This window comes from Equus quagga, chromosome 11 (assembly GCF_021613505.1).
Source record: "Equus quagga isolate Etosha38 chromosome 11, UCLA_HA_Equagga_1.0, whole genome shotgun sequence".
Classification (NCBI taxonomy): Eukaryota; Metazoa; Chordata; class Mammalia; order Perissodactyla; family Equidae; genus Equus; species Equus quagga.
Genome location: NC_060277.1, coordinates 113,887,280 through 113,899,905, shown reverse-complemented (window position 1 = coordinate 113,899,905; position 12,626 = coordinate 113,887,280). Strand labels below are relative to the sequence as shown.

Below are 12,626 nucleotides of genomic sequence, written 5' to 3'. Positions count from 1 at the left end.
TTTAAGATTTTATTTTTCCTTTTTCTCCCCAAAGCCCCCCAGTACATATTTGTGTATTTTTAATTGTGGGTCCTTCTAGTTGTGGCATGTGGGATGCCGCCTCAGCATGGCTTGATGAGCAGTGCCATGTCCGCGCCCAGGATTCGAACTGGTGAAACCCTGGGCTTCCAAAGCAGAATGGACGAACTTAACCACTCAGCCACGGGGCCAGCCCCCAGATTCAAATTTTTAAAATAGGAAAATTAGTTCAATGAACGTGACATAGTAAGTCAGCCTATGACTGTGATATTTTTAGGGAAAGCAGAAGCTTCACCCCAAAAACAGGACAGATGTCCAAGGAGAACATGTTCTGAGCGCTTACCAAACCTCAGTCTCTGATGGTGAGGATTCACTGACTCGCATCGCCTGTCTCGGACCATCCATGTTCCCACACGGGGTGAATTCCCTATGAGGCTGACCTGGAAACTGCCAAGCCACCCCACGTACACACGCATTTCACACCTCTGTGCAAACGACCTCGAATACTGCAGGTCTTGACCCAGCAGGGGAACATGGAAAGGACAGAGCAGGCTCTTCCATCTGCAAGTACACTTCTTCCTGCTGCTCTGCCCGTGCCGTCACCTTCCACAAGCCATCCCTGATCTCCCTCTGGAGTGACCTGCTTTCTTTGCAACTACGCTCCATGACCCCTGCTGGCCCTGCCTCCCCCATTTCCTTACTCCGGCAGGAGAGGGGGCGCTGCTCCCTGAGAAGGCTGCACAGGACCAGGTGCACCACACTGGCCGTCTCGTCGGCGCTCCTCCCCAGTGTCTTGGTTAGCTGCTCCAGGTCTCTCTCGACATGCTGCCACAGAAACCCTCTGGGATCCATCACTGCAGGCTTAATGATGTTGCTCAGAGCCTACGGGGGCAACGAGACAGAGGTCAAACAAGATCTTGTTTGTAGAGGAGATGCTGAGTTGAGTGGAGGCCACAAGGAGGGAAAAGCCAGCGGCCTGTCAGAAGACGGTCTCTAACATGAGTCACAGGAGTGCAGTTCCAACAGCAGAGGCCAAGTGAGAGGCCGGAAGTGATGGCCTTTGACACCGTCAGAGTGAAAGGAAGAATTCTCAAAGCCGAAACTTCTTGCTACCATGGTTAATTAGCTTAGAGGAAATGCAGTGTGCTCTTTCTTTCTTCCCTAGAGCTACAGCGAAGACATAGGCAAAGTCAAGATTCTGTCAGCTCTCTGCTCCCAGGTGCGGACCGAAGACATAGAGTTGTTCATTTAAAATGGATTTGCTATTGTCTGACGAGTAGTTCCCCCATAATAGCGGGAAAAATTAGGAGTTGTAAATTTTATATTACTTTGTGGATTAGGTAACAATGACATACTCAAAATCTACAGGAGGTGGCTAGGACTTTTTAGACTACAGGACTTATGTGAAAACACTAGAGCAGGTCATCACTCTTGTAACGAAATCCACAGTTTGGCAGCACCATGCTCTACCTGAGGACTCTGGGCAGCTCCCAAAAGCAGAGCCAAATGAGTGAGTAACCGGATGAGAAGGAAGGCCACTGGAGAAAGCTCTCGGTCAGATACCACCGCCTCGCCTCTGGGTGGTGGGTTTCCCAGCACGTGGCCAGTCTGAGTTCTGTCTATGCTGTTTCTGGAAAGGACAAGAGAAGACAACGTGAAGACGAAGACAATCATCTCTTCTCAGCTCTCAGGCACACTTGAGACTCCCAGGACCTGGAGACTAGTTTTGAAGAAACCAATGTTAAAAGTCTTTCTTATTCTACTAGGCCAAGACCACTTTCCTAAGAATCTTTTTCTTTATAGATTCACCTTTCTGGCTGACCAAAAGCCCACGGCATTCTCAGCGTGAAGTGGCTGAAGTAAGTGGCTATGCTATCCTTGGGCCGTGTGTCAGGATGGGGTCTGGACCTGCTCCTTCCACTGAAACCAGTGTGGGGAGAGGGGCAGGCAGGCGGAAGATGGAGTTGGGAGAGTTGACATAGACATGGGGATGTGTGCACACTGTTCTCATTCTCCCGAGTCAGAAACCGGTACCCAAGGTCCAGCCAAGGATCCATCTGACACCCAGACGGGAAGTGTAGAAGGACAGATATGTACAGTTGCAAAAATACTGGAGATTTTAGGACATTCTGATAATTTATGGAGACAACAGGTTAGAATATTTTAAATTGTGACTGCACTGGAATAGCCAGGATGTATGATGACCGGGAGAGGTCCCAGCTCTTATCTGAAGGAAACATTGATGACCACGCCTGTCTCATGAGCAAGTTTGGGATTATGAGACCAGATCTGTATCTGGATTCTGAAATATTTGATAAGATTGACCATGTCTCCCTCACTTTTCTCAAAAAAAGAGGAAGCTGAGAAAATTTATAAGTGAGACGGCATCTGCTCAGATAGACAAATGCACAGTCTTTGGTTTTGTAGACTTATTTGTCCCCCTGAATTAGGTCACCTGCTTATGTCAAGCACATTCTGCAGGGAGTGTGCCCAAGACCCAACTGGAAGACACCTGAATTAATATGTATTCATAACAATAAGTACTAATGTGTAGTCTGCTTTGTATTTAAAGCCAGTTAGCCAATGACAGATCAAACCCCTCACTGTCGTATGAATACAGGGACCTTGGCACTGATATCCAGCGTGACACAGGTCCAAATATGATATAGTAATTGATACTACATTTAGCATCAGTTTATCAGCTGGAACAGAAACAGCCCCAAAGCCCATAGTTTGACTACTTAGAAAGGAAAGCCAGTCTTACATACTGGATCATTTGGAATCCATCCTTTGGTCTGTGATTAACCCCTCCAATTGGAGCACCACAGTCAACACAGGAGCTCTGTTCCATTGGCATGCCACACTAGGATAAAGACAAATGGGACCTGAGCTCAGTTTTGGAGCCAGGATCATTTTATGCACAAATGCCATCCTGCAAATGAACACTTCCTTTCCACAGGTGGCAGTGGAGGCCACTAGGCTCGCTCATCCTAGTGGATGCACACTGCAGGTGGGGCTGCAGGAGCCGTGGGAGACAGGGCGGATGCTCCATGCAAATTTGGACTTTTTTTTTAAACAGGAGAGACAATTTAAGTTTTATTCCCAAGTAGACACTTTATAGACAAATATATAAAACTCAGTCTTCCCTTTGCATGTCCGTCACTGCTTTCCGTTCCCCATCTCTCACACTAGTCTCTAGTGTCAGGTGTTAGTCTCCAGCACAAGGAATACCACAGTAGCTTCCAAACTGACTGCTTTCACTCCACGTGGGCTTTTTTTTTTTTAAAGAAAAGTAACCATATGATCTACTACTTCCAAAGGCTCATCTTTCAAAATCCGATTGTGTGCTTCTGTACACCGGGAATCACAGCCTGTAACAGACCAAACCAAACTCACATTCCCAGACCACAGAATTTCAGAGCTGGGAGCAGTTATCTTGGGAAGAATCTATTTCAGTCTCATTTCAGGGACAAGGAAGAGAGTGAAGCTCCAAAAGATGAAGGGTATATATCAGTTTTTTCCTCTACATCTCTTCCTTACTTTATTAAATAACGTTTTTCAGTTCAATTCAACAGCCTGTTGCTGAGCAAGTACAGACGACACTATGAAGGGCTCTGCCTAGGTGCTTTGGGATTCAGAGATGGATAATACACAGGTTCCAAGGGCTTGCAAGCCAGGAGTCTTTTTCCTGTCCTTTGTCATCTAGGCCGCATCTCCTCTCTGGGCTAGTAATCCAGCCCACGCTCTACTCAACACTTTGCCATCATAAAAGACACGTGTCCCTGATCCCACACTGCAGTGGCCAGGAAGGATGGCTAGCAGTGGTTCCTAACCAGCAGAAGCGCTATCTCCCAGGGGACATTTGGCAATGTCTGGACATTTGTCGTTGTTACACTGGGGTAGATGGGGTGCTCCTGGCGTCAGGTGAGCTGAGGCCAGGGATGCTGAACGTCCTACAGTGCCCACAACAGCCCCGCAATAAAGAGTTATGTCCCCGGTGCTGAGGTTGAGAAACTCCGGCTGGAAACCCTTAGCACCATTTAGATGTTTAGTTGGACACCTAGAACCATCCTCAAAATGAGTCTGTGTTCTCCTAGAAGGTCAATACCCTCATTATCCTCATCCTCTATGCCCCCCTCTCCTCAGACCCAGAGGAACACACATTTTGAACCCCCCAAATACCAAGACTCACCTCTCCTACAGAGCACGGGTGACCGTTGGGACACGCTGTTAAAAGAACAGGACACACATTGGCTGGTGAGCTTTCTCCTAACCACCCACACTTAAAAGGGAAAGCTAGCTCTCTCCTCTCTGGCCTGACCAAAACATGACGTCGAGTAAACACCCCAAGCACGCTACCAGAAATCCTGAACTGCTCTGTTAGCTTAGTTATTAGTTATTTGACACATCCCAGGAACTCAGCAAATTCGTGTTGTTGTTAGTGAAAAAAGTCTCTGGGTTTAATTGTACAAAGCCAAGAGAAACTGGATTACAAGCTCACACCAGGGATTACTTTTGGAGGCCGGGGGTATAGTATTTTATATCCCTCTACTCTCTTGGCTGGGTTTTTGTTTTTATTTTTTGCCATGACTATGTTTTACAACAACTTTTAAAACTAGTTTAAAAAGATTACTTACTCAAGTCGTGGGTTATATTATTATGTTTCAAAAAAGAACTATCTTTGAGTCAAAAACTTCATTGGATTGTGAGCTGACCCTTGACTGAGCCTCTGATGTGGTTCCCAGTCCCCTTTCTCGCAAAGTGGCCTATTCCAGGGACAAGAGGTGCGTCCTTTCCCCAGGACTAAGAACGGAATGATTCGCATCATCTACAGTCAGCAAAGCGCCATTCCCTTCAAGCCATTTGTGTCCTGCAAAGGCACCAACAGCAGTAGGCAGGCACTCTGGGACCTTCAAGCACAAGCCACCTGGACCCCAACTCTAACCCAGTGTTTCCCGGGGCTTTAGGATGCTCTTCAAAGCTTGTGTGATTCCATCTCAGACACCAATACTTACTGTACCAGCGGACACCTTCCAGACCCCTCCAACCCCTAGCTTGAGCCAGCAAGTCTTCAGGCATTGTTGGAAGAAAAGCATTCTGAAAAACCAAAAAAACGGAGACAGCTTTAGAGAAGTGAGCATATGGGTTGGCTGCTGTGTTCAGCAAGAGTCCTATAGTAAGAAAGTGAACTTGATTTTCCTTTTTCTTGCCCTCAAAAGCTCTCTAGGAAGGAAATAGGACAGCTCTCTGTAACAACAAAGAGTAGGGCAAGCTTTCACCATGACTCAGAGCTAAACGATCAAGTGAGACAGAGGAAGACAGAAGATCTAGAAAATAAACAGCTTCAGCAGTTTCCAAGGTACAGGATCGGGCTCTTTAGTGACAAATTCTTCAAGCGTTTGCTGTAAAAGCTGGTGTAGTCACACTCCAGTCTTACCGCCATGTTGGCTGGGGAGAAGGCCAAATTCTTTAGGGGTTCCAAGACTTTGTTTTGTCCACAGAGAAGGACGGTTGCAGCATGAATAGCTATTTCTGTCACTGTCCCTTCAAGGCCGCCGTCCCTGGAACCCATCCTCAGGAGTGGAAGAGTATTGGTCACCAGGGATGTTGCAAAATGTCTGACATGAGGAGGAGAGAGGATCTTGCTTCCCTCGATGAACTTGTTCACAGCCTCACATTGCTGACAGGCAAAAACATTTTCAATATTAAAGTGCACCAGAGAAGAATATTATGTGAATCTAAAAGTTTGTTCTTATGTTAGTTATACATTTTGATACCAAATACATATGAATATCAAAGTAAATAAGGGTTAAATTATCACCATTTGAGGGGAAATTATCCAGAGAAGAGAATTCTCATCTATAAAAACAGCAACCACACTCCCAAGCACTCATTTTAATATTCTAGTTTGGTAAACGTTACCTTTTGTTCTTGACTTTAGTTTTAACCGTAATTCCAAAAGGTTTGGGTGAAACAGGAAGCAGTGCCTCCACATAAGGTTGAAAACCCTCATCCAAGATAAAAATTATGGGCATAATTCGTAACTTTTAGTTCTATTCAAAAAAGTCCCCCCAAATAAAAAGACTATGAACACGAGGCTGAACATTGATACTCACCTCTGGCTTAGGATGGAGGTTTGCATTCTGGGACCTGTACAAAATAGTGACCTCTCTATAAAGGGCTAAGAGTAAGTGAACTGCCTGTTGAGTTTCAGAGTTCCTGCAGGCCTGAAAAAGCAAGGATTTAAAGTAAGACTTTGAAAACTTATGCAGATGGATCTAAGGGCCAGAGTCCTGAGTGATTCGTGTGTGAACACAGAATGTGGGTCAGCCCTGCAGCCACGAGGAGGGGGAGGGAGCCTTTCTGAGACCCAGGATGCCTGGGACCCTGTATCTCAAGGACCATCTTCTGGCAAACAACTCTGAGACTACAAAGTTCATAGACTATTCTCACATTAAACTCAGTGAATACTTATCAGATGGCCTACGACAGAAGTACAGAACCACCACCTGTTCTCTTGCTGACTACTTCACTGGTCCTAGAAACTTCCTGAGCAGAGATAAGATGTTCTTGTTCCTCTTTTCCTGCCACTATGCCAGGGTAAACAGACTGAAAAAGGAAACGACACTAGAACACTTGAAAAACCCTGCATCTTTCGTAAAATAAATACACACGTCAGCACACAGAGGAATTATGAACATACATAGATAGGAATTTTGCTAATTGTGCCAACTCATCCCGCATCAGAGTAATCTCAGAAAAAGTGATATTTCAGCAGGGTCTCAAAGGACATGATGGAAATAAGCATCAAAAGGGAGCATCTCATGGCCTTGGCAGGCTGGCAAGACTAAGAAAATCTGTCAGCCCAGCTCCGCTGTGGCCCTCTTGTTTCACCCAGCTGTGCCAGTGGAGGCCAGGGGCATGACTTCTGACGCGTGTAGCATGTCATTCTGTGGGGCCTCTTCCACCACATCGTTTGATGTAAAGAAGGAAAGACACAGGCTCTGAGAGGTGCCATTTTGTCTAGAGAGGAGCCTGAGCCCGTCCTACCTTCAGAGCAGTCACAACAGCCAGGGGCTTGCACTCGAGGATGGTTTTGCCCATGGCATCGCGAACAGCCTTATATTCCTCACCATGCACCAGGTATCGATCCATCTGGCCTGGATGATCCTTCTGCAACCCCAGGAAGACAGGGTTAATCACAGTGCGGACGGTGGGGCGAAGGTTTCTTAGCAAAGAACTATCTTGACAGGTAAAGGAACCAGGTGATCGTTAGAGGTTTAAAGATGGCTGATTGGGGATCCCCTGGTCCGGCCCAAGTCATGACAGTCCAGTGCTTGTCTGGGAAGCACCTCCTCCTCACGAGATGAAGGGGGGCAGTGGATGAAAATCCTGGGCAGGAGGAGGCAGCGCTAACCTCGTAGCTGCTTTCTTCCTCCACTCAAAGCAGAGCCACAGGCCAGCTGACTTCAACTATGTCAACTCCAGGACCCGACTGGTAGTTGGATTTTTAGTGCCATTTTTGCAACCTCCAGACAGTAAGAATTTCTTCACTTCTGAGCAGTAGTAAAGGACCACTGAGAGGCCCTGAAGCCAGAATTACTACAATTCTTTTTCTTCTTTTTCTTTTTGCTGAGGAAGATTTGCTCTGAGCTAACATCTATGCCAATCTTCCTCTTTTTGTATGTGAGCCACTGCTACAACATGGCCACTGACAGATGAGTGGTGTAGGTCTGCGCCCAGGAACTGAACCTGGGCTGCCAAAGCAGAGGATGCCGAACTTAACCACTAGGCCACCAGGGCTGGTCTTCCTACAATTCTTGTTGTTGAGGAAGATTAGCCCTGAGCTAACAGCTGCCGCCAATTCTCCACTTTTTGCTGAGGAACATTGGCCCTAGCTAACATCTGTGCCTATCTTCTTCTATTTTATATGTGGGACGCTGCCACAGCATGGCTTGATGAGCAGTGTGTAGGTTCGTGCCTGGGATCCAAACCAGCAAACCCCAGGCTGCCAAAGCAGAGTGTGCAAACTTAACTGCTACACCACTGGGCCAGCCCCATTACTACAATTCTTTTATCCTTAGTTCTTGTTCTTTCCCATCTCTGCCTGCCAAGTATAAAAAGGACTTATTCTGCAAGCAGAATTACTTTTAATTTGCTGAAAGCAAAAGACAGAAATGTTCTCTTGCTTTCCCTGTGTCAAATCTGATCACGAGTGATCCCTAAGTAAGCTTTGCAGGTAGATGAGAAGCCAGAAACACACACATATTTTCCCTCTGGCAGGCTATGCAAACATCACAAGCTGGGTCAAATTAACTGAAGCAGACACCAAGGAGCAGACCAGATGCATGCGGAGCAGACCAGATGCATGCATTTTCCTCAGTGGGCATGGGAGGAGGCCAGGGTGGGAGGGACGGAGGAGCAGCAGTACTCATTGTTGGGGGGGGGGCTGCTGTGCAGGAAGAGGGGTGATAGCACCTCAGGGTTGCCAGGGACAGTGCTTCTCACCTGCTGTGAGATGACTTCCTCGGGAAATACCCACTGGGCTGGATGGCCCTGTTTGGAGAGGCTCTGCACAAACTCCATGCCTTGTTGGCTGGTGAGCTTCCTCACCAGGTACACGCGGTACCAGTCATTCTTCACCTGGGTACAGAAGCGTTCGACCTGCCGCAGATAGCGTCGCTTCTCCTCAGCCATCTCTGCAAATCCAGTGAGAACGGGGTGAGTGACTGAGGCCAAGAGTATTTGTCTAGGTGCAAAGCTAGTTAGAAAGCATGAGGCCCGCTCTTCAGGAATTCATGTAAAAAACTAATTAGAAGAAGAGACATGGTACAGACCAGTATTATTCTGAGAACTAGTTTCCCATACCGCCTGAATTTATAAATACTGGAGCCTCTTAGCCTGGGGTAAAGAAAGGGACGGATGAAGACCTGCCTGATCCTTCCTGAAGCTCAGAGAGGAAGTCAGACGCCCTGTCAAGACAGAGGCGGATCCTGGCCATCTCCTGCAGGTATTCAACTGAAGCCTCCTTAGCAGGTTTTCGGCCGCGTCTCCCTGCCAAGTAAGTCTCGAGGAAATGGCCTTCTTCTCTTAGGTATTTCGATTCCTCACTTACGGAGAAAGCACTATTCCTCTCATGTATTGAATCCTAGGGAACAAAGAATCAGAAAGAAAAGGATATTATTCTTTTAATATGCAAGTCCCCAACCTTCCAAAATTTCCACAGTGTGACTGTGGAGAATGAAAGAAGGATAAAGAATATTGTCGTAGGTCTCAGTGTCAATTTTTCCCCCTCGAGGAATATTTGCCCTGAGCTAACATCCGTGCCAATCTTCCTCTGTTTTTTAGTACGTGGACTGCCAAGCACAGTATGACCGCTAACAGAGCGAGCGCTGTAGGTCTGCACCTGGGAAACGCACCCAGGCAGCCGAAGCGGATCGTGCTGAACTTAACCACTGGGGCGTCAGGGATGGCCTCTCGGTGTGCATTTTTTGAATCATGTGAAGTAACATCCCTTTTTATTTTCGGGGCAAAGGAGGGGAAAAAGAAAACCTATGAGAAAAAAATTTTGTAAAATCTAATTTTATCATGTGCATTGCAAAATTTTTGGAAGTAACAAAAATATGAAGTGATTAAAAATTATAACTATTCATAGTTTCACCACCTGGAGATAAGCATTGTTAACTTTGGTGGTACGTTCTTCTAGGCTGGTTTTTTTCCCTCAGGCACACGCACATAAATGTCAATATATACAACTGCTGAGGACAGAAGCAATGCTTCTGAAACCTTTTTTTTCCTGCATGGAACAGAGCATCTGTTAATTTTACCGACTAAAATTATATTCTGTAAATTTTCAGGAACACTTTTCCCTTGCATAACCCGCGTGGTCCCAATAGTGTGTGAAAGAAATTGGAAGGGGCAGTCAGCCTACCTCCAGGCAGTTACTGAAGAGCAGGTACAGCTCAGTTTTATCTTCAGTTATAAACGGTTTCTTTTCTAACAGGGACAAGTAATCCTGAATATAACTTTTTACTTCATGGAAGCTATGGAATAGAAATATTATATCTGGTTATCTCAAGTCTGGAAACTCATCTTGCCAAAAAAAGAGAGAAAGGGTCTCTATCTATCTGTCTCCCTATCTCCCTATCTCCCCATCTCCCCATCCTCCCCCATTCCTGTATGACACATATATACATACAAACATATGTAGACATAGTTTGTAACATGATTTTTTGGAAAATATTTTAGAACAATATTGGAGGAATACAAAATTCCATATTTTAGACCAGCTGTTCTCAAACTTTTTGGTTTCAGAACTCCTTTACAGTCTTAAAAATTACTGAGAACCCCAAAGAGCTTTTATTTATGTGGGTTATATCTATGAGTATTCATGGTATTATAAATTAAAAGTGAAACACTTTGAAAACATTTATCAACTCATATAAAATAGCAGTAAACCCATTACATGTTAAAATAAATAACATTTAAGAAAATAAACAATTTTCCAAAACAAAAAGTAATCGGGAAGAAGAGTGGCTCTGTTCTCATTCCTGCGCATCTCCTTAGCGCCTGGCTTAAGGGAAGTTAGCTGGATTCTTAAGTCTGCTTCTGCGTCCAGTTGGTTGCACTGTATTAAAGTGTATGAAGAAAACCTGGTCTGACACACTATGTAATTGGAAAAGGCAGAAATATGGTAATAGTCTTTTCAGATAACTGTGGATATTCCTCTTTGATATGACACCAAACCTTGATAAATGGTATTTCTAAAGGTTAGTTGCAATGTGCAATCTGTACCCATATCAATGAACTTTTCATAGTCAATTCTATTAAAATCAACTGGCCTGACACTTTAAATGGATTTTTTTGACTAATGCATGATTTTGTGACATCCAACTTTGGTCATTTGGAAAATACTGTTCACTGAACTATGCAGATCTTGCAAATGTTGACACATTTTTATTCTACAAGATATTTTTAAAAACCTCCTATTCATTAATATCACCATCTACGCCATCAAAAAGTCTTTAAGTATTAGACAGATGACAGGCTCACAGTGGTCGATACAAGTTTTCCAAAATTTTAATATTTGCTTAAAAGCTTGAATTTTTTCATTAGCAACAGACCCCTTCAGTTTCCTCCTTGATGTGACAGGCTCCCTTTGCTCTTTTTCAAGAACATGCCTGCCAAATGCCCAGGTCTGAGTAACTGGAGTTTGTCAGTCACTCTTCCAAGTACAAAGGGTATTTCCGTGAAAAAGCAGCTGGTTTAGCGCATAACTCAACAAGTGCATGAGTGGTTCTCCGGTAGAGAACCCCCCACCTTGGTAGGCGGCCCAAGCGTTGTATGTGTACTTCTCATTTTGAAAGAACATTAACAAGTCTTATCTTCAAGGGTGAAGATTTAGTAAAATTAATAATTTTTATAGCTTCATCAAGGACATTCTTAGATGAAACTGGCATTTTTTAAAATGACATGTGCGTGGCGGTGAAGAAACAATGTTTACTACTATGGTTCTTCATGGTAAGAAGCCAGCAGTTTTACCAGTCATTGTTTTAGAAACATCCCTGCAAATATTGACATGGTTAAAAAGGCAATCGGGCTGGCCCCGTGGCTGAGTGGCTAAGTTCGCGCGCTCCACTGCAGGTGGCCCAGTGTTTCGTTGGTTTGAATCCTGGGCGCAGACATGGCACTGCTCATCAAACCACGCTGAGGCAGCATCCCACATGCCACAACTAGAAGGACTCACAACGAAGAATATATAACTATGTACCAGGGGGCTTTGGGGAGAAAAAAGTAAAATCTTTAAAAAAAAAAAAAAAGGCAATCATATCTGAGTATTATTTTAAAAATAGTTTTGGGGCTGGCCCCATGGCCGAGTGGTTAAGTTCCTGCGCTCTGCTTCCGCGGCCCAGGGTTTCACCGGTTCTGATCCTGGATGTGGACATGGCACCACTCGTCAGGCCATGCTGAGGCGGCGTCCCACATACCACAACTAGAAGGACCCACAGCTAAAATATATGCAACTATCTACTGGGGGGATTTGGGGAGGAAAAGGAAAAATAAAATCTTTAAAAAAAAAAAGTTTTGACCTCAGGGGCTCCCCCAAAGGTCCACAGACTGACACTTTGAGACCAGCAATACTCGATCAATACAAGCACCACAGATAATAATACTATTTCGGGATGTTGCTGACATCCTATCTAAGCAAGGGAACACACAGACGGACCTCACCCTCAGCGGAGTGAGACAAGACCAAGAAGTGTGACTGATCTCCCTTCAAGTGTCCACGGGCAGCCACGACTGTGGAAGCCCAGGTGGTGTGGGGCTGGGCCAGGGGCAGTGCTGAGCTGGCGGCTCGCCCCCTCTGTCACATGGGCCTGCCCGGAGTGCTGACATCTATCTTTCCACAAAGGATGCCTGAGTCCAGCCCAGCACAAACAAAAACACCCAAACTGCAAAAGTCAAGTACAGAAGCAGGTATTTCTCAACTCAGAGAACGACGATGTAGATTTTTTTTTTTTTCTTCTTCAAAGATTGGCACCTGGGCTAACAACTGTTGCCAGTCTTTTTTTTTTTTCTGCTTTTATCTCCCCAAACCCCGCCTGTAC

The 12,626-nt window shown here is 45.3% G+C and overlaps 1 protein-coding gene across 8 annotated transcripts in view; it reads right to left on the bottom strand.

The window, feature by feature from the left end:
- The window catches only part of RNF213 (ring finger protein 213), a 116,810-nt gene that overhangs the window by 11,759 nt on the left and 92,425 nt on the right, over positions 1-12,626 (bottom strand). For 7 of the 8 annotated variants that reach the window (XM_046676527.1, XM_046676525.1, XM_046676523.1 and 4 more), the window contains 11 exons: positions 9,950-10,061; positions 8,953-9,166; positions 8,527-8,717; positions 7,069-7,191; positions 6,135-6,245; positions 5,456-5,698; positions 5,034-5,115; positions 4,211-4,245; positions 2,787-2,881; positions 1,489-1,648; positions 720-900 (listed from right to left, as the gene is read on the bottom strand). In XM_046676527.1, the coding sequence (XP_046532483.1) occupies positions 720-900; positions 1,489-1,648; positions 2,787-2,881; positions 4,211-4,245; positions 5,034-5,115; positions 5,456-5,698; positions 6,135-6,245; positions 7,069-7,191; positions 8,527-8,717; positions 8,953-9,166; positions 9,950-10,061 (1,547 nt within the window). Of the gene's footprint in view, positions 1-719; positions 901-1,488; positions 1,649-2,786; positions 3,390-4,210; positions 4,246-5,033; positions 5,116-5,455; positions 5,699-6,134; positions 6,246-7,068; positions 7,192-8,526; positions 8,718-8,952; positions 9,167-9,949; positions 10,062-12,626 lie in introns of those variants that run through there. The other variant, XR_006890683.1, reaches the window with a different exon arrangement.